The sequence below is a fragment of the Orycteropus afer genome, unplaced genomic scaffold (genome assembly GCF_000298275.1).
Source record: "Orycteropus afer afer isolate SDZICR_OR568_19922 unplaced genomic scaffold, OryAfe1.0 scaffold00185, whole genome shotgun sequence".
Lineage (NCBI taxonomy): Eukaryota > Metazoa > Chordata > Mammalia > Tubulidentata > Orycteropodidae > Orycteropus > Orycteropus afer.
The window spans coordinates 531,587-552,310 of record NW_006921772.1 but is presented as its reverse complement, the minus strand read 5'-3'; the positions used below and the strand labels follow the sequence as shown (position 1 = coordinate 552,310).

General features: G+C 37.3%; 1 protein-coding gene across 1 annotated transcript in view; it reads right to left on the bottom strand.

Annotated features, from left to right (window-relative positions):
* PRRC1 (proline rich coiled-coil 1) overlaps window positions 1-20,212 on the bottom strand; it is a 56,695-nt gene extending 36,483 nt beyond the window's left edge. Inside the window, exons 1-5 of the mRNA XM_007947453.2 lie at window positions 20,110-20,212; window positions 19,044-19,433; window positions 16,966-17,126; window positions 13,519-13,621; window positions 9,007-9,170 (exon numbers count right to left, since the gene is read on the bottom strand). Of these exons, the coding sequence (XP_007945644.1) occupies window positions 9,007-9,170; window positions 13,519-13,621; window positions 16,966-17,126; window positions 19,044-19,433; window positions 20,110-20,212 (921 nt within the window). The remainder of the gene's footprint in view (window positions 1-9,006; window positions 9,171-13,518; window positions 13,622-16,965; window positions 17,127-19,043; window positions 19,434-20,109) is intronic.
* Window positions 20,213-20,724: the final 512 nt, after the last annotated feature.

Genomic DNA, 20,724 nt, shown 5'->3' with positions numbered 1-20,724 from the left:
GCCCCATCTTCCTTCTGAGGAGTGGCTGGTGGGTTTGAACCACCAGCCTTCTGGTTAGCAGTCAAGTGCCTTAGGCACTATGCTACCAGAACTCCCAAACAATATATATTTAAAAAAAAAAGAAAAAAAACAAATCTGTTGCCATCAAGTCAATTCCAACTCATGACAACCTATGTTACAGAGAAGAACTGCAACACTGGGTTTTCTTGCATGTAATCTTATTGGAAGATCACCAGGCCTTTCTTTGCTTCACCACTGGGTGGGTTCAAACCACCAACTTTTAGATTAGTAGCCATTGCAAATCACATTTGCAACTCAGGGCTCATGTTTATAGAAGAAAAACCTTGTTTATATAAATAAATAGATGTGAGTAAAAAAAAAAATTGTCAGAGCAGTATCAATAAAGTCTTTGAAATTCTTTGAGTTATATGCCATAAAAATCACATGATGATCTATGTTCAAAATAATAATGATCTATATTACCTGACAACTCTCTCTGGTTCTTTTTCAACATTGTTGAAAATAAAAATGGGAAACCAGTTACAAGGGATTCAGAAGAATGATGATGGAAAAGAATGACTTGTAAAAGAATGTTACTTAGTCATTACATCACTTACTTTCTCAACATCTAAAACAGTATTCCATCTTGTCCCTTTAAATGATGCTCAGGAGCATTTTATATGCTAACCCAATGTGCCACAGTAAGATTTCAATGAGTGAGGGGTAAGTCTTTTTTTTCTAAAGTGGAAGAACAGGGAAATGAAAAGATGGGAAAGGAGAACGAACATGTTGCCTCAATTGAAAGCATGCATTTAGGTAGTTCAATTTTAGGGAAGAATATGTACAGAAGTTAAGAAATTGGAAGGTGGGCCCCTTGAAACTACCTGAATCTATTTACATTTGTAAAATCTTTGTCTATCACCAAGGGCACTGATAAACTAGTATGAAGACCACTGTTTCACTGTAAAGGTACGGTCAAGGTATAGCAACTGGTAAGCTCTGTTAAGGGAAAAATCTCCATTCTTCTCAAAAGACTCAACTGATAGGTTGTTAAACTAAAATTCAAAACAGAACCTTCCTGTTTTCAATTTTGCCTTCCATATTAGGCTGCTTACTTGAAGAAGTAGACCATAAATTTTAAAAAGTTGGAAGGAAGATGGGGCAATTGACTTCCATGGTGACAATGCCTCGGAAACCCAAGGAGGGGTCACTATGAGTCAGGTCTGACTCAACAGCACATAACACCACCACCAACAACATGCTATTCCAGGTTTCACACAAATACATCTAGATGAGACTGCTAGATATTCATTTTAAAGAACACCTTTTTGCATACTATTATCCACTGATGGAATATTAAAACACTGTTTTTGACCAGTATTTAAAAAAAGGACAGTCCAAAACTATTATGACCATCACTTATTCAAGCAGTATTTATTCAGCAATTCATAATAAAATTGGTATTCAATTTCCTCTTACTCAGTAGTATACTCCATTCACTGCTAAAGGAAAACTAGATACAAAGGCTGTAGCAGTGTACCAAACAAGAGATTGTTGTTGGGTACCCTTGAGTCGGTTTTGACCCACAGTGATCCCACGTACAACAGAACAAACAACGCCCAGTCCTGTGCCATACCCACAATCATCGCCATGCTTGAGCTTACTGTTGCGGCCACTGTGTCAATCCATCTTGTTGAAGATCTACCCCCTTTTTGCTGACTCTACTTTGCCAGGCATGATATACTTCTTCAAGGAATGGTCCCTCTTGATAACATGACCAAAGTACAAGAGACAAAATCTGGCCATCCTCACTTCTAAGGAGCTTCCAACTGCACTTCTTCCACAAATTTGTTCCTTCTTCTGACAGTCAACGATAATATATTCAACATTCTTCAACACCACAATTTAAATGCATCAATTCCTCTGAAGTCTTCCTTATTCATTGTCCACCTTTCACATGCATTTGAGGCAACTGAAAATACCATGGCTTTGGTCAGGCCTGTTAGTCCTCAAAGTGACATCTTTGCTCTTTAACACTTTAAAGAGGTGTTTTCCAGTACATTTGCCTAATGCAATGTATCACTTGATTTCCTGACTGCTACTTCTGTGGGCATTAATTGTGGATCCAAGTAAAACGAAATCCTTGACAATTTCAATCTTTTCTCCATTTATCATGATATTGCTTAATGGTTCAGTAGTGAAGATCTCTGTTGTCTTTACATTGAAATGTAAACCAAACTGTAGGCTGTAGAATTTGATCTTCATCAGTAAGTGCTTCAAGTCTTCTTCACTTTCAGCAAGCAAGGCTGTGTCATCTGCATATTGCAGGTTGTTAGTGAGTCTTCCTTTAATCCTGATGTGTTCTTCTTCATGCAGTCCAGCTTCATAGATTATCTGCTCAGCATACAGATTGAATTAAGTACAGCAAAAGGATAGAGCCCTGACACACACATTTCCTAATTTTAAACCATGCACTATCCCCTTAGTCTGTTCAAACAAGTGCCTCTTAATTGATGTACAGGTTCCTGATGAGCACAGTTAAGTGTTCTGGAATTCCCATTCTTTGCAATGTTATTCATGCTTCGTTATGATCCACACGGTTGCATGCCTTTGCAAGGTCAATAAAACACAGGGAATCTTTCTGGTATTCTCTGCTTTCAGCCAAGATCCATCTGACTGCAACCATTTTCAAATTATTTTAAGCAAAATTTTACTTAGCCATGAAATTAATGATATTTTTCAATAATTTTTGCATTCTGTTGGATCACCTCTCTTTAGAATGGGCACAAATATGGATCTCTTCCAGTCGGTTGGCCAGGTAGCTGTCTTCCAAATCTCTTGGTATAAATGAATCAGTGCTTGCAGCATTGCACACATTTGCTGAAACATCTCAATGGGTATTCCATCAATTCCTGAAGCCTTGTTTCTCATCAATTCCTGAAGCCTTCTTTCTCGCCAATTCCTTCATTGAAGCCTGGAGTTCTTTCAATACCATTGGTTCTTGATCACATGCCACCTCCTGAAATAGATGAAGGTTGATCAATTCTTTTTGGTACAGTGACTCTATGTATTCCTTCTATCTTCTATTGACACTTATTCTGTATCATTCAATATTTTCCCATAAAATCTTTCAATATTGCAACTCAAGGCTTGATTTTTTTTCTTCAGTTCTTTCAGCTTGAGTAATGGCAAGCATGTTCTTCCCTGTTGGTTTTCTAACTCTAGGTCTTTGCACATTTCATTATACTCCTTTACTCTGTCTTCTTACGCTGCCTTTTGAAATCTTTTAAAGTCTTCTATTTCATCACTTAGGAGCTCTGATAGTGTAGTGCCTAAGGCACTTGACTGCTAACCAGAAAGGTGGCAGTTCAAACCCACCAGCCACTCCTCTGAAGGAAGGGTGGGTAATCTACTTCCGTAGTGATACTGGCTCGGAAACCCAAGGAGGGGTCGCTATGAGTTGGGTCTGACTCAATGGCACATAACATCAACAACAACAATTTCATCATTTCTTCCATTCACTTTAGCTACTCTTCATTCAAGAGCAAGTTTTAGAGTCTCTTGTGATATCCATTTTGGTCTTTTCTATATTTCCCATGTTTTTAATGAAATTTTGTTTTCTTCCTGCATGGTGTTCTTGATGTCATCCCACAATCGTCTGGTCTTCAGCCACTGGTGTTCAGTGTCTCAAAACTATTCCTCAGATGGTCTCTAAATTCAGATGGGATATACTCAGGGTTCTATTATTTTAATTTTCTTCAGCTTCAATTTGAACTTGCTTATGAGCAAGAGATGGTTTGTTTCAGTTGGCCTTTGGTCCTGTTCTAACTGATGACACTGAGCTTCTCCATGGTCTCTTTTCCACAGACGCAGTCAATTTTATTCCTAAATATTCCATGTGCCCAAATTAACGTATATAGTCTTTGTTTATCTTGATGAAAAAGGTATTTGCGACGAATAAGTCGTCAGTCTTACAAAAGTCCATAATGCAACCTCTGGTGTCATTTCTACCACCAAGGCCATATTTTCCAAGTACTAATGATTCTTCTTTGTTTCCAACTTTAGTCTTCCAACTACCAGCAATTACCAGTGCTCCTTGATTGCATGTTTGGTCAGTTTCAGACTGCAGAAGTTGGTAAAAATTTTAAATTTCTTCATCTTTTGTTTCAGTAGTTAGTGTATAAATTTGAGTAAAAGTAGTATTAACTGGTCCTCTATGTAGAAGTATAGATATTATCCTATCACTGACCACATTGTAAGGAGCTCTAGTGGTGTTGTGGTTAAGGCATTTGGCTGCTAACCAAAAGGTCAGTGGTGAACCACCAGCTGCTCCACAGAAGAAAGATGAGACAGGCTACTTCTGTAAAAGTTTACAGTCTTGGAAACCAACCCAATGTAGGATTGCTAAGTCAGAATCAACTTGATGGCAATGAGTTTATTTTGGTTTTGCACAGCACTATACTTCAGGATGGATGCTGAAATGTACTTTTTGATGAGAAATGTGATGTTATTCCTCTCCAGTTTGTCATTCCTGGCATACCAGACCATATGACTATCTGATTTAAAATGGCCAATACCAATCGACTTAAGCTCACTAATACTTTGGATATCTTCATGTGTTCCCTTTCATTTTTGACAACATCCAATTTTCCTAGACACATACTTTGTACATTCTATGTTCTGATTATTAAAGGATGTTTGCAGTTGTTTCTTCCCATTTTGAGTCATGACACAGCAGCAAATGAAGGTCCGAAAGCTTCACTGTATGCACATCATTAAGGTTGCACCCCAGTTGTATTCTGAGTGGCCTGAAACCCAAGGCGCTCATCTTCCAGCACTGTATCAGTTTCCCTACCATTCATAAGGTTTTCAGTGGTCTCTTTTTTTTTCAGAAGTGGACTACCTCTTTCTTCTTGCTAGTCTGTCTTAGTCTTGAAGCTCTGCTGATAGCTATCCATCATGGGTGACCTTGCTGGTATTTGAAATACTGGTGACAGAGCTTCCAGCATCACAGCAATACACAAACCACCACAGTACAACAGACTGACAAGTGGTAGATCAGGTAAGAGAAAGCAAGGTAAGAGAGTGCAGTGAATTGCTTGATGTGGCCCTTCTAGCCATTGTCCTCCATTCTGTGATGTTTTGTAAATCCCATTATCCATGCCTATTCGGGGTGGTGTGGTAGTTAAGGTAAGGTATCAACTTGGCTGGGCAGCTGGTAGTAGTCATTCCCTATAATGACTGGCAATCGACTCTGTGATGGGATTTAGATTAATTCTGTAGGGGCAACACAGGTGGAATGTATCTTGAGTCCTGCCCTGCTGGAGGGTATAATTCAAATCACCACCCTTAGCTTCCTTGAGGGTATACCTACGAATCTCCTGGGAAGATTCGTCCTCCTCTTGCTCCGGCTTTCTGTCTTGGATCATCCTCATCTCACCCCTGGATTTGAGACAGCAGCCGTCATCTGATCTGCTGATCGAGGTTCATCAAACCCCGAGAGTTGGGAAGATCCACCAGACCTACTCACGGACCCGGGACACGCCAGCCTGCCAGCCTCCACCATTACTACGTGAGACGAACCCTTGGGTGTCTATGAGTTCTGTGAGGCGTTACAGTGAAATACAGAACCCTAAGACTGGGGAAATTACTGGGAGGAGGAGGAGGTGTTAATGTCTGAAATGATGGAGTGGCATGGTAGTTTGGACATTTGGGACATCTTTGACCTCCATCTCATGGGGACTGGCCTCGTGCTGATCTTTCTAAGAGAAATTGTTCAAGCAGAGAGTAAAGATGCAAGACTAAGACTAGGGCTAAAAACAATAAAACTATATATTAGGACAACAAATGGCAAGACTAGCTGGCACAAGCACTTTGTGTGATTATTAGAGTGATAATGCCAGAAGGAAAAAAAGATGACAGGTTTTATTTTATAAAAAGGACATATACATTCAGGGATCATGCAGCCATTGATCCAATATCTACTGAGCACTACTATACACCAACCACTATTCTAAGAGTTCACATTAGTGAATGAAACAGACTCCTGCTCTCATGGAACTTAATCCCAGTATGAAGCAGCATTAAAAAATAATAAAAACAATATAGAAGTACATTATTATATAGTACATTAAAGGTGCTGAGGGGTGCAGTCAGAAAAAAAAAAGAGGATGATATGAGAGAACAATTTGCAGGGTAGGTAGGTACAGACTGGTATTAAATAGGTTAGTCAAGACAGGCCTCAGTGAGAAGGCAAGATTTGAGTGAAGACTTGAAGGAATCAGATAGTTAACTTAGTAGATCACTGAGGAAAGAGTGTTCCAAACACAGGTTAAAAAAAAATAGCAAAAAGGTCCAAAGGTGAGAGCAACATACCAGACATATTCGAAGAACTGCAAGGAAGCCAGTATGGCTGGGGTTAAATTAGCAAGGGCAAAGACTAGTAGGAGATAAAGTCAGAGAAGTAGCAGAAGGCCACATCAATTAAATTACATAAGACACTGGAGGCCATTGTAAGGAATTTTGTTTTTACACTAAGTGAAATATAAGTTCTAAAAGAAGAGTGATATGGTTTGATCTGTTTTAATAGGATTACCCTGCCTGCTGTGCTTAAAACAGTCCATAGGGCTTCAAGGGTAGAACAGAAGCTGGATGACCTATCAAGCAATGATGGCAGATTCCAGCAAAAGATTATGGTGACTCGAACTAAGATGCTAAAAGTGAAGATAGTAAGAAGGGGTCGATTCTGGATGTATTTTGAAAGTACAGGAAATGAGATTTCTTGATGGATGATATACAAGTAATGATAAAAAAAGTCAGGGATGACACCAAAGCTTTTTGTCTGAAAACATGAAAATCGGAACTGCCATCAATTGCGGCAAAGAAGGTTTGGAGGGAAAAAAGGAGTTCAGTTCTAGACATACTAAGTTTGAAGATATTAAATAGACATATTTAATCTAGAGTTTACAAAAGAGGTGTCGGTTGGAGATATAATTTTGCAATCGTCAGCATACAAATGGCATTTAAAGCCATGGGAATGTATGAGGCTGCCAAAGGAGTAAATACAGACAAAGAGGAGACCATTAGGAGGTCATGGAAAAGAGAAGGAACCAGAAAAGGAAGCTCAAAAGAAGAAATCAGTGAGGTTAAAAAAAAAAAAAAAAAGCCACCACAAGTGTGGTTTCCTGGAAGGCAAGGAAGAAAACATTTGAAAAAGAGTGAATTATCAACTTTCTGAAAAGCTAATTAAGAGGGATAAGATAAGGAGCTATGGTGGCGTAGGGCCTAACCTGAAGGTGGTTAGTTCAAACCCACCAGTTATTCCGCAGAAGGAAGATTGGGCAATCTATTTCTATAAAGATTTACCATTTGGAAACCCAAAGGGGGTCACTATAAGTGGAAATAGATTCGATGGCAGTGGGTTTGGTTTTGGTTTAGGTGTAAGATGGAGAACACTGGTGAACTTGAAAAGCATTCTCAGTTTAGTGAGGGTGAAAGCCTATTGAGGTAGGTTTAAGAGAATATGCAAAGAAAAACTAGGGGCAGAGTGTTAGCAACTCTCTGGAATTGTTTTACTGTAGGAAAAAAAAATGGTGGCAGACAATAGGGAAATAAGGTTAATTTCTGGCTTTTTGCTTTGCTTTTTTAAAGTGGGGACGATATATGCTGATCAAATGTTCTTTGTTCTTGTGTGTTGATGGGAACAATACAACAATATAGAGGAAAAATAGAGACAAGTGGAAAGAACTGCTGGAACTTTTACACTATGTGGACTAAAATGATTAGATCTAGTATACCAGTAAGGGGATTGCAGGGTAGAAGCAATAGGCCAGTAGACAAAGTATGGGACGCTGAAGGATAATCATGTGATTAAGATGTGGTAGGAGTGTGAGTATAAAATTTCTTTTCAAAGTAAGTCATTTCTATGATCTCTCTCTAGTACACAGAAATTACCTACAAACTGAGTCTCAAAATCCTCTTCCCTTATAATGGAAAAACTAAGACAGTGTCTTCCTTTTGCAAGTCAGTTGTTATTGGGAACGTGATTTAGTAAGTCTCTATATGTTGGTAAGAGCAAGGAGAACTGTAGTTACATACAAGCATTAAGCCTGTATGGTGCCAGGTGGCCAAGTCATTATGGCAAGGAAGTTTAAAAAAAAAAAAAAAAAAAAACAGAAAGGGGGAAATATCAAAGAAAGTAAGCTTTTAAAAAATCATTTTTTGAATGGATATCCAATTCCCTTACCAAGTACAAGGGAAAAGGGATACCATAGCTTGTTGGGTCAGCCAGCTTCCAGACCCCATTGAACCAAAACACCAAACCGAACTCACTTTCACTGAGTTGTTTCCAACTCATAGCGACCCCCATTGGGTTTATGAGGCTGTAAATCTTTATGGAAGTAGATCACCCAGTCTGGCTTCCACAAAGCAGCTGGTGGGTTTGAACTGCTGACCTACCGGTTAGCAGTCAAGTGCCTTATCCACTACACCACCAGAGCTACTATTACTACCCCATTACTACCAAGGAAATTTCCAAATGTATAAGAGAACTCCCAAACTATGAGGAAATAAGTAAGTGTAAAATATTGTTAAAAGCGGTAATAGTTAAAGATTTTGGGATTCAAGGAATATTATTATTAGAGTATATTATTACTGAGTGTATTATTTGAGTACAACATTATTGAGTACATTATCTCAGTAACTGAATTGAATGTTAATTAGTTGAACAGTAATACTGTTAAGAGACCAGTTACTCTCTTTGTGCTCTCTGCATGTGTTTGTCCCCCTGCCCCCTAATAAACAAAATCCATTGCAGGTTTCTCTAACTTAAAACCCCACTTACATATTCACAAAACTATAGAGTTGTTTATCTAAAAAACAAAGTCAGTCATTATTTTAGTATGTAAAAACCCATTAACTCCATATAAAGCACAGGATTACTATCAGAATTATGAAAAACATTAACTGCCAGTTTCCCTATCATATAAAAGGTATTCTATCACTCACTTTTAATCCAGCTGCATAGCCCACCGGTTGTGGTGCAATGTTGGACTGTCCAGCCTCCCCAACCACCACAGCTAAGCCAAAGACCTCCTGGAAGGCATCTCGGACAGCAGCAACTTTTACTTCCTTATTTGAGGTCACTACAATATCCAGTTCACCTCCAGATTCTACAAAGACCAGAAGAAAATGTCAATTCCAAATTCAAATCACCAAATTCTCATAATTACTACCATAGCACATGCTAATAATTATTACTAACCTCACAAAACCAAACATAACAACAGGAAAACTGATGAAAAGAGTGTAAAAAGTCAAACTGTGTTAAATCCATTTCTAACACTTCTTATGCATTCTTGATATATCTGAGATTGTTAAATTAAGAAATTTTTATAATATTTGCATAAAAATACTTCATTTTATTTTGAGTTCTAGACTCATAGCGACCTCTCCTTGGATTTCTGAAGCGGTATCACTACAGAAGTAGATTGCCCAATCTTCCTTCCAAGGAGTGGCTGGTGGGTTTGAACTGCCAGCCTTCCAGTTAGCAGTCAAGTACCTTAGGCACTACGCCACCAGGGTTTTCAGTTACATCAGAATGGTCTTGCTTCTACTGCTATCAATGAAGTGTCAGCTTTTTCACCGTTTTATTACTTTTTTAAAACTAAGATTATATGCTATTATAAACAAATATTTGTTAATAAAAGAAATGTCATTTATATTTTTTTCCTTGGTTTTATGCCTTTTTCTTATTGTGAGAGAATACTGGCTTGAGAAGCAGTTAGTCCTGGGTTTGAATCCTGGCTTTATAATTTACTAGCTTTGCTACCTTGCGAAATCACTGAGCTTGTTTCTTCGTCTGGCTCTAAGGAGTAAATAATTGCTTTCAAAGTCTAACACAGTACCTATTAAAACAGCAAGAGTTCCATAAATTTTAATTGCTTTCCTACCTTCATTCAAAATACATACTTGTGGCAAAAGAATACTTATGATGTACTTATTAGATATGTCAAATGTGATTATTACGAATACATGAAATCAATACATGGTAGAGTCTAATTTATGAATCCTTTGGACAGTTACAAAAACAAAACAGAATTCAGCTGATTTAATTGCTTATTCAATTTTCTACTTGAAGGAGACAAAGTGGTCAAGAATAACAGAAATGGACATGGGTTTAATCTAGATCCACAAAACTATGTGACCTAGCATAATAAATTTCTCTGAACACACATTCCTCATCTAAAACTTGAGGGAAAATAATTTCTACCTTGCAGAGTTCTTGTGAGAAATAGTGCCTGGCAGACCAAACATTTAATAAATGGCACTTATCATTGTTGGATCTTGTCATCAACATTTACTAGATGGCAAACTATCAACATAGCCAAGATAAGTAAATACTGTTAGTTTTTTACTGCAAATTAAATTCCGGTGCATGTACCCAGTCAACAGCTTTGGCCTCTAAGTTGTTGTCTTCTGTAGGCTTACTAATGACTGGTCAGTGACACCGCTAAAGCACTGCTGTTGTTAGGTGCTGTCGAGCTGGTTCTGAATGACAGCAATTCCACGTCCAACAGAAAAAAAACACTGTCCAGTCCTGTGCCATCCCAACAACTGCTGCTGTGTTTGAGCCCACTGCTGCAGAGCCAGGCCCTCTCACTGAGGATCTTTCTCTTTTCCTCTATTTTACCTAACATGATGTCCTTCTTCAGGGACTGGTCCCTCCTGATAACATATGTGAAGTATATAAATCAAAGTCTCATCCTCATTTCTAAGAACATTCTGGCTGTACTTCTTCCAAGACAGATTTGTTCATTCTTCCAGCAGTTCACGGTATGTTTAGTACTCTTTGCCAGCACCATAATTCAAAGGTGTTAATTCTTCTTCGGTCTTCCTCATTCATGTATGCCCTGAAAACATTTGCATTTTCCTTTTGTTTTCTAGCTGTTTCTATCTACAACTCTGTAGAGATCACACTCACTACTTGATTGATTTTCAAGACACTGGCACTAAAATGAAGGAGCTTTGATGGTATAGCAGTTAACATATTCAGCTGCTAAACAAAAGGCTGGGGGTTCAAACCCACCAGCTGCTCCACAAGAGAAAGATGAAGTAGTCTGCTTCTGTAAAGATTTACAGCCTTGGAAACCCTACTAGCAGTTCTACTCTACCCTACACAGTTGCTGTGAGTCAGAAATAACTCAACAGCAATGAGTTTGGAATTTTTTGGTTTGGCCCTAACTCTTCCCATTCAGGCTGTGCTTGACACAAAATTAGCAAATGGGTAGTTCTACAGGGGAAAAAAAGAATAAAAAAGGAACTCAATCGGGTTGAGCTAAGGTTTCTTAAAGCACAAGGATCATTCCTTGCCCAGATAATACAGCATCAGTTGCTGGAACTGCAGCAACTGAAAGAAACATGTGGCTCCCACAACTTGTGAAATGCTACACTCCCAGATAGGCAAGGGTAAGTGTGAGCTCTCTAAATAGAAACTATGAGATGAATTTAATTGTGAGTGTGGTAGTTAAGTTGTGTGTCAATTTGGCTGGGCCTGGTTTTGAGTGGCTGGGCAGCTGGATGTAGTTAATTCCCCATGAAGAAAATGGTAATCAACTCCATCATATAATCTACTGGAGCAGCAGAGTAGCTACCTTAGGGATGTGGTCTGCTTGTAGTATATAAGGAGAAACGTTGAGAAAGGTCTCTGAGCTTTTGCGCATGCTTAAATCCTGATTGTAGCTGAGTCTTGATCTCAGTGGCCTGACATATTGTCTGCTAAACTTGGGACTGTTAATGAACTGAATTAGTGGCCTGCCATATTGCCTGAAAATTTTGGGACTGTGCCATTTTACTTGTCGACCTTGGGTTTTGTCACCCTCAGCAGCCAGCAGTCCTCTGAGTCAAGAGAAGCCTCTGGCTTCAGTGGGCCAGGAACAAGAGCCAGAGCTAAAGCCCAAGGTCAAGGGGCCCTCACCCAGCCCCTAGAGCTGGCACTTTAAACTCAAACTTCTAGCCTCCAAATCCATAAGAGAATAAATCCCTGTTTGTTCAAGCCCCCTGTTTGTGGTATTTTCTGTTAGAGTGGCACTGTTGTTGTTGTTGTTAGGTGCTGTCGAGTCGTTTCTGACTCATAGCAACCCCATGCACAGCAGAACGAAACACTGCCCGATCCTGCGCCAGCTCCATGATCCCTGCTATACCTGAGCTCATCATCACAGCCACCATGTCAATCCATCTCGTTGAAGGTCTCCCCCTCTCTCATCGACCCTCCACCCTACCAAGCATGACATCCTTCTCCAGGGAATGGTCCCTTCTGACAACATGACCAAAATAAGTGAGACGAAGTCTGGCCATTCTTGCTTCCAAGGAGCATTTCGGGTGCACTTCCTCCAGGACAGATCTGTTAGTTCTTTTAGCAGTCCATGGTACTTTCAGCATTCTTCACCAGCACAACTCAAAAGCATCAACTCTTCTTCGGTCTTCCTTATTCATTGTCCAGCTCTCACATGCATACGAGGCAACTAAAATATCATGGCTTGTGTCAGGCATAAATTTAAATAATAGTCATATTAATGGGACTTCCTTGTAGGTGTATGGATATTATTCTATCACTGACAGCATTGTACTTCAGAACAGATGTTGAAACATCCTTTGTGATGATGAATGCCATGCCATTCCTCTTCAAACTGTCATTTCTGGCACAGTAGATCATATGGTTGTCCGATTCAAAATGGCCAAAACCAGTCCAATTCAGCTCACTAATGCCGAGGATATCAATCTTTATGCATTCCATTTCATTTTTGACAACTTCCAATTTTCCTAGATTCATACTTTGTACATTCCATGTTCCAATTATTAATGGATGTTTGCAGCTGTTTCTCAATTTGAGTGATGCCACATCAGCAAATGGAGGTCTTGAAAGCTTTACCTTATCCATATGAGTAAGGCTGGGTTTACTCAGATGATGCAGCTCTTTCCCACTCCTATTTTGAGAGCCTTCTAACCTAACCGGACTACTCATAAAGTTGTGCGGTAATGTATCAGACAGTGTTTCTATGCTATTCATAAGGTTTTCCCTGGCCAATTCTTTGAGAAGTAGACAGCCTCTTCCTTCTTCCTAGTCTGTCTCAGTCTGTAAGCTGGGCTGATACCTGTGCACCATGTGCATCCTGCTGGGTTTGAAACACCAGTGGCTCAGCCTCAAAACTCATATCAACACATCACCAAGGTAGGACAAACCGACAGACAAGTTTGTCTCCCTGTTGGAAACCTCTCATACCACCCTTACCTAGGTCCCTGCGGCTGACTCTAGAGTTGCACCAGAGGATCAAAACAGTGACCAAAATAAAGATAACTAATAATACCAGTAAACTAAGACAATTAGCTCAATGCAAGAATATCACAGATACTTCCACTGAATATATCCACTATGGAAGTGAACTGAAAGTTACAATTAGTGGTTGACACAGGTGTACTTTGAAAAAAATTAGCAGATGCTGGTATAATATAAGCACATACTGATATATGGAGCCATGCCAGGATCCAGCGTTGTAATCATGCTTTCTACCGAATGTTTGGTTTTATCAAGCACAGATTTCACCATAGGATTCCCAGCCACACCCTGCATAAAACAAATACATAAATACAAGTTATACTTTTTCATGGTATTGGTAAAAAATACTGAATATGCTCTGATTATACCATAAATAATGAATATACCATGGACTTCCAGAAGAATGACCACCAAATGTGTACAGCTTTACCAAAGCAAACAATGTCACTAAGATGCACACAAAGAAAAGGAACTTTTGGTGATTGCTATGACATATTTAACTTTGCAACAACAATCAAAAAATCTACATGTGGGTATATACATATATGTACATAGTTATGCATATGTGTTTATATATATATAGGTGGGTGTATGTATATGCATGTATGTGTGTGCACACATATATAGCACATAAGGGACACAATTATGCATACTTCTTAGACATTACCAAATAGCTTCCCTGATTGGTTTTCTGGTTTGAAGGCTTAGGACTATAGTCTCATGAGACAATTCAGTCAACTAGAAAATATAGTTTATAAAATTTATGGTCTACATCCTAATCTGGAAAATAGTGTCTGAGGTCTTAAAGCTTGCTAGGAGCTATCTAAGACATAACTATTGGTCTCTACTTATCTACAGCAAAAGAGAAAGATGGAAACCGAAGATGCAGAAAAGAAACTCGTCTACAGGACTATAGGACTATCTACAAGAACCATAGCCTCATCTATCCTGAGGCCAGAAAAACTGAATGGTGCTGCCTGGCTACCACTACTATTGTTCTGATGAGGGCTATAATAAACGGATACTGATAGAAGGGGAGAAAATTATGGAAGAAAACCTAAAATTCTTAAAACATCTAGACTAACTGGACTGATTCAGACTGGAGGATACCTAAGACTACTACCCTGAGATATTTTTTAAAACCTTGAACCTAAACTACTCCAAAACAAACCAAAACCAAAATTCACTGCCGTCTAGTCATATCTGACTCATAGCATCCCCTCCTTGGGTTTCCAAGGCAGTATCACTACAGAAGTAGACTGCCCAACCTTCCTTCCAAGGAGTGGATGGTGGGTTTGAACCTCCAGCCTTCTGGTTAGCAGCCTTAGACACTATGCCACCAGAGGTGACCTTATTAGTCAAACAGATTGGCTCACAAAATAAAGAATATCATCCGTGAGTACTGCACTCCTTCAAAAAATCATCTATATGAGACTAAATGGTCAACAGTTACTTTAAATATATATATATATATGAAAAGGTAAGGGTGCAGGGGCACTGGATTATTAGAAATGAACAATCAGAACAGAAATAATGAGAATGTCCACATACTGTGAAGAAAGTAACCAGTGTCACTCAACAATGTGTGTAAAACTGTTGAATGGGAATCTAATCTGTTGTGTGAACTTTTACTGAAAACACAATAAATTATTATTTAAAAAATAAGTAGTACAGAGAGATATTAAAAAATTTTTTTAAAAAGCCATACTCCCGATACATGAAGCCCAACTACTGTAAATCAATTAGATACCTAATAATTAAGAAAACGGAAGTACAACTGGGCAATCTACTTCCGTAGCGATACCACCTCAGAAACCCAAGGAGGGGTCACTATGAGTCGGATCTGACTTGATGGCAGTTGAGTTTGGTTTGAATTAAGAAAATGTTTAATATACTGAATGAAACTGGAAATAAACCCTCAACAAAATATTGGAGGGAACCTGGTAGAATGATTCCAAAACTGACTGAGGAAACAAAAGGTAAGATTAGTGAAGAAAAATTTAAGAAAAGAGAATTTTACAAACTTATAAAGCCACATACTGTTACAACTTTATAAATGCAAAGAGTTGAACACACTTGTCTGTCTTATTTATCAATTAATACTCTCCATCCCCATCTCAGCACAAAGTAAGCTTTCAATAAATATTAGCATAATAAATGGACATACCAAAAAAGCCCACTTGAGTCTATTCTGATTCATATTGACACTAGAGGACAGAGAACTGCCCTAGAGAGTTTCCAAGGCTGTGAATCTTTATAGAATGAGACTGTCATATCTTTCTACCCCAGAGTGGCTGATGGGCTCGAACCACCAATCTTTTGGTTAGCTGTTGAGACCTTAACCACTGCACCACCAATAAACCACTGTGGTACTAATGCAAGGACAATGGAATAGAATAGAGCCCAGACAGTGACCTTAACATACAACTTAGTAACTAAGATAAAGCTGACATATTGAATCACTAAGGATATGATGTTCAATACGGTAGTGTTAACAATCAATTAACTAGTTTGAAAAAATTAGGTTTGACTTCTACCTCATATAACATAATAAAGTAGACTTCAGCTACATTAATCTATTATGTACAAAAATTAAGCCAGTAAAGAACTAGAAGAAAACACTGAAAACCAGTTTTATACATTGTGGTGGGCAAATCTTTTTGACACTAAAAATAAACAAAAATATAATGGGAAAAAAAAAGTGATAGATATGACTGCTAAAAATATAGAAGCTTTTTACATAAAATAAACAAAATAAAATTAAAATATAAACTAAATATGGAGACAGTTGCCAACATATGACAGCATACAGCAAAATATATTCACTTACAAGGGCTCTTACAAATCATTAAGAAAATCATCTCAATTTAAAACCAGGCAAAGAACATGAACAGAGAATTCATAAAAGAAAAATATAAATGGCCAAAAATCACATTAAAAAATGTTAAAATTCAGTAGCAAAGAAATGCAAATTAAAACAAGGTGGTATTATTTTTTGCCTACGAAATAAGAAAAGGTTGTTTCAAATTACCAGTTTTGGCAAGAGCAAGCTGCTGTGCCAGTGTATTTTGGTATAACTTTCCTTGAGAGCAATATATATCAGTAATTTAAAAAATGGTCACTCTCCAACATTCATCAAGAATTAATCTTGATTAAACAGAGATGCACAAAGATTTGCATACAAGAGTGCTCATCATAGTTTTATTGGTTAGAGTTCTAATTGGTAATTAGGAAATGCAGATGAGTGAAAAAAGATGCAAAACACATGAAATGGCATGTAGGGCAAAGTAGTCCTAAAAAAGAAAAAAAAAAAAAATGTTTTTAAATCACATTTCTAAAGAATATTTTATGGCTAGGAAAATGTTCATGACATCATGCTAGGTAAAAACAAACAAAAGTCACAAAATAGTGACCACGCATGTCACTACTCCAATCTGACCATTATTAAAAAGGATGTGTATCTACATAAATATGAATAGAGAAAACACTGCAAGGAAATATGAAAAATTGATGATAAGAATAATGATTATTTTTTTCCTTAACCATTTCATATTATCAAAATTTTCTAATGAATATCTATTACTTTCATAATTAAAAAATTAAAAATAATTTTTAAAGTAATTACTCCTTACCTTAATAAAACCCCAGATTCCACCAGCAGATGCTTCATCCTGACCTCTACCAATCCTGGGATCTTCTTGTTCCTCTGGGAAAGTAATGGCTGATGTGTTACCAGTTCCCTGCACCAGAGATGTTATGGTGGCTTGCTGAGTAATAGGAGTTGGCAAAATACCTATTTAATGATAGATATTTTTAATATGCATAATTCATTCTATTAACCATTTCCTATAAAAGGAAGATAACATATGAGATGAGTAGTTCAACACAGCCTTAATAATTATATACTCAAGCATCTCAAGCCAGAGCTATGAACCCAAAAAACCACCCAAACCTTATTATGCAAATTAAGCAGATTCTAAAAAGAAACTTCTTTCCTTTTTCAGACTCACACCAAATGTCCTAAAAGTGAATATAAAATATACATTAAAAAGTATTTCATATTTGTCCTATTCAATACTTGATATTGATAGGTATAGTTCTAAATTTTTTAATGCATAAAGATAATTAATGTAGGTATCCCAGCCCCTCATAAAAGCATTTAACAATTAGTACACATACTCCATATAGCCCATTTTAAATCAAAAAGAAAATACACATATACATAAGCTTTGGTATAATACTTATACTCTGCAGTACGTTTTCTCCACAAAGGTGAATAAGTAAAGTTGGACAACACAAATCACAACACAGCTTCTTTTCCCTAAAACGTGTGTGGTAAATAAAATGCAAGGTAAAATTTGCCACTTTATACATTTTGAAATGTGTAATTCAGCGGCATTAATTATGTTCACAATAATGTGCAATCATCACCACCACCTACTTCCAAAATTTCTCATCATACCCAACAGAAACCATATCCATTAAGAAGTAACTCCATTCTCCCCAGATCCTGATAATTTTTTAAAAAGGGCATATACTTTTTATTATTTTTATTGTAGTGAGGAGTTCTGATAATTTTTTAAAGTAAAGCTTCCCAAAACTCTCAGATTTCACTTTGATATATTTCTATAAAAGTGTAGAAATGTTAGGATAAATTTTTGGAAATTTTTTTGACACTCTAAGGGAAAAAAGAACAAACTTATATACTAGCTTCCAATAGCTTTCTTTTAAAATTGAAGTGGCAAAAACATGAGAAACTCTGAAACGAAAGAAATTAATTAAGAATAAAACATTAATGTAAGCAATTAGAACATTCATATACTACTGATGGAAAAGTAAAATGGTGTAGTTGTTTTAGAATACAATCTGGCAGTTCTTCAAAAGGTTAAACAGTTACAATGCAACTCACCAATTCTCCTCATGGGTATATAACCAAGAGAAATGAAAACATACCTCCACCAAAAACTTGTACAAGAAACAGTTGTACAAGTAGCAGCATTATTTATAATGAACAAAAAATACAAACAACCTACATGTCCACCAACTGATGAATAAGAAAAATGTGTTATCCATGCAATATACTATTATTCACCACAAAAAGGAATAAAGCACTGACACATGCTACAATATGGATAAACCTTAAAAACATGCTAAGTGAAAAAAGCTACATACAAAAGGCCACATATTTTATGACTGCATTCATATGAATGTCCCAAATAGACATGTCTATAGACAAAAGGAGTCCTAGTAGTAAGCGGGGTTAGGCAATTGGTTGCTAACCAAAAGGTCAGCAGATTGAAGCCACCAGCCACTCCATGGTAGAAAGATGTGGCAGTCTACTTCTGTAAAGATCACAGCTTTAGAAATGCTATGGAGCACTTCTACTCTGTCCTATAGTCATCACGAGTCAGGACTGACACGAGGGCACTGGATTTGGTTTTTGGTTTTATACAAACATTAAGTAAACTAGTGGCTGCATAGAAGGGGGAGAGTTAGAGAAAAGGGAAGAGTGACTGCTAACAGATACAAGCTTCTTTTTGGAGTGATGAAAAGTTCTAACCGTAGTGAAAACACTGTGAATATACGAAAAACCACTGAACTGTATTGTATGTATACTTCACATGAGTAAATTATATCTCAATAAAGTTGTTATTTTTAAAAAAAATTAACCCTAGCCACTTCATTCAAAGAATTCATAAGACAGAATTACCTGTTACTGTAGGTGCAGAAAATGATGGCATCAGGGGTGTCTGGGGAGCTCTTCCTGCATGACCTCTTGTAATGTCGTAAGTTGAACCAACAGAAAATCCTGATGTAGGAGGACTTGAAGAGGAAGTAGATAAAAGAGTGCTTGGGATAGAAGTTGAAGGTGGGAAGTGAGATAAAGGAGGACTGTTGAAGACAGTAGCAGTTGATGGAGAAACAGAAGGTGGTATAGAAGTAACAAGTGGTGGAACAGAGGGAACTGGTGAAGGAGACACAAAAGGTAATGGTGCTGAAGGCTTCACAGGAGGAAGGGACGGCTGAGGAGTAGAATATGTATGGGGTGGCAAGGACTGCACAGAGGATACATTTGGAGAAGAAAAAGAACTGGTTGCAGCTATAAAAAAAGGGAAGGGGAAAAAAAGCACAAAATCAGAAATGCTTTTCACTTCATTTTCAAACAATTTCATAACCTTCTTCTTACAAAATTTTCAAACTTAACAGATCATATCTCAAAAATTATTTCCAAATATATTAAACTATACAACAAATTATAACTTCCTCCATGTGACTATCAATTCCCATTTTATGTATAAGAAGCAATTAGAGACATAAAGTTACAACACTGTTCATAAATAGAGCTCTCCTTTTTCATTTGTTTGTTTTGGTATATTTTTAATCAGTGAAGCCATTTTGGGGGGGGTCGCTGCTGATTTGAACATAAAAAACTACAAACTGAAGGCTCAAAAACTGTAGTCATAAGGTAAATCACCACAAAATCATTAGAAAACTAGACAAAGCTAACAAATGTTTTTTAGAATTTTTAGTCTTCACAGTAAAGATAATTTTACAGTCAATATGAATATAAGGAACAAGTCTAACTAAAACAAAACATACATCTCCTTTCTTTGAGCTAAAATGAAAATAAAATAAAATAAAGGCTATTTTCCTTCACCCTGATAAACATTAGAAAAGTTTTAATATATGTATTACTTTTTTTAATTGACTTTGAGGAAAGACAATAGTATTTACATATCCTGAAAACATACTAGATGCTAGAGAACTACCTGTACCTAAAGGAACTGGTGTAGAAGACATAACAGTAGCAGCCAGTCCTGCAGGATTTGGTGGAGGAGTGCCAGGTGGTGTCGTCTCTATTCCACTCTCTTCCATCATTGTCCTTCAATTATGGTATACTTTAAAAATATAAAAATGGAATATTTATTACACAATAACCTAAGTGTGCTTTTAATGCCTGCATAGAAAACAAATAGTCTGATATTTAATGTGTAAACTGAATGACACTTCCATATACATATTTTACAACTGGGAAATAATTTTATGTTAACGGTGTAATTAATTTTTCAATATATTTCAAATAGTAAATTACTAATTTCTATCACATGAATGCTCATTATATTGGTGTCTAGATTTCAGTCATTAGTACACTGAAAATAAAAAATATATATATTTAATGTATTTTGAAACCCCTCTCTTATTCACATAAGGGAGCTCTGGTAGTGTAGTGTCTAAGGCACTTGACTGCTAACCAGAAGGCTGGCGGTTCAAACCCACCAGCCGCTCCTCGGAAGGAAGATGGGGCAATCTACTTCCATAGTGATACTGCCTCGGAAACCCAAGAAGGGGTCTCTTTGAGTAGGGTCTGACTCGACAGCACATATTCACAT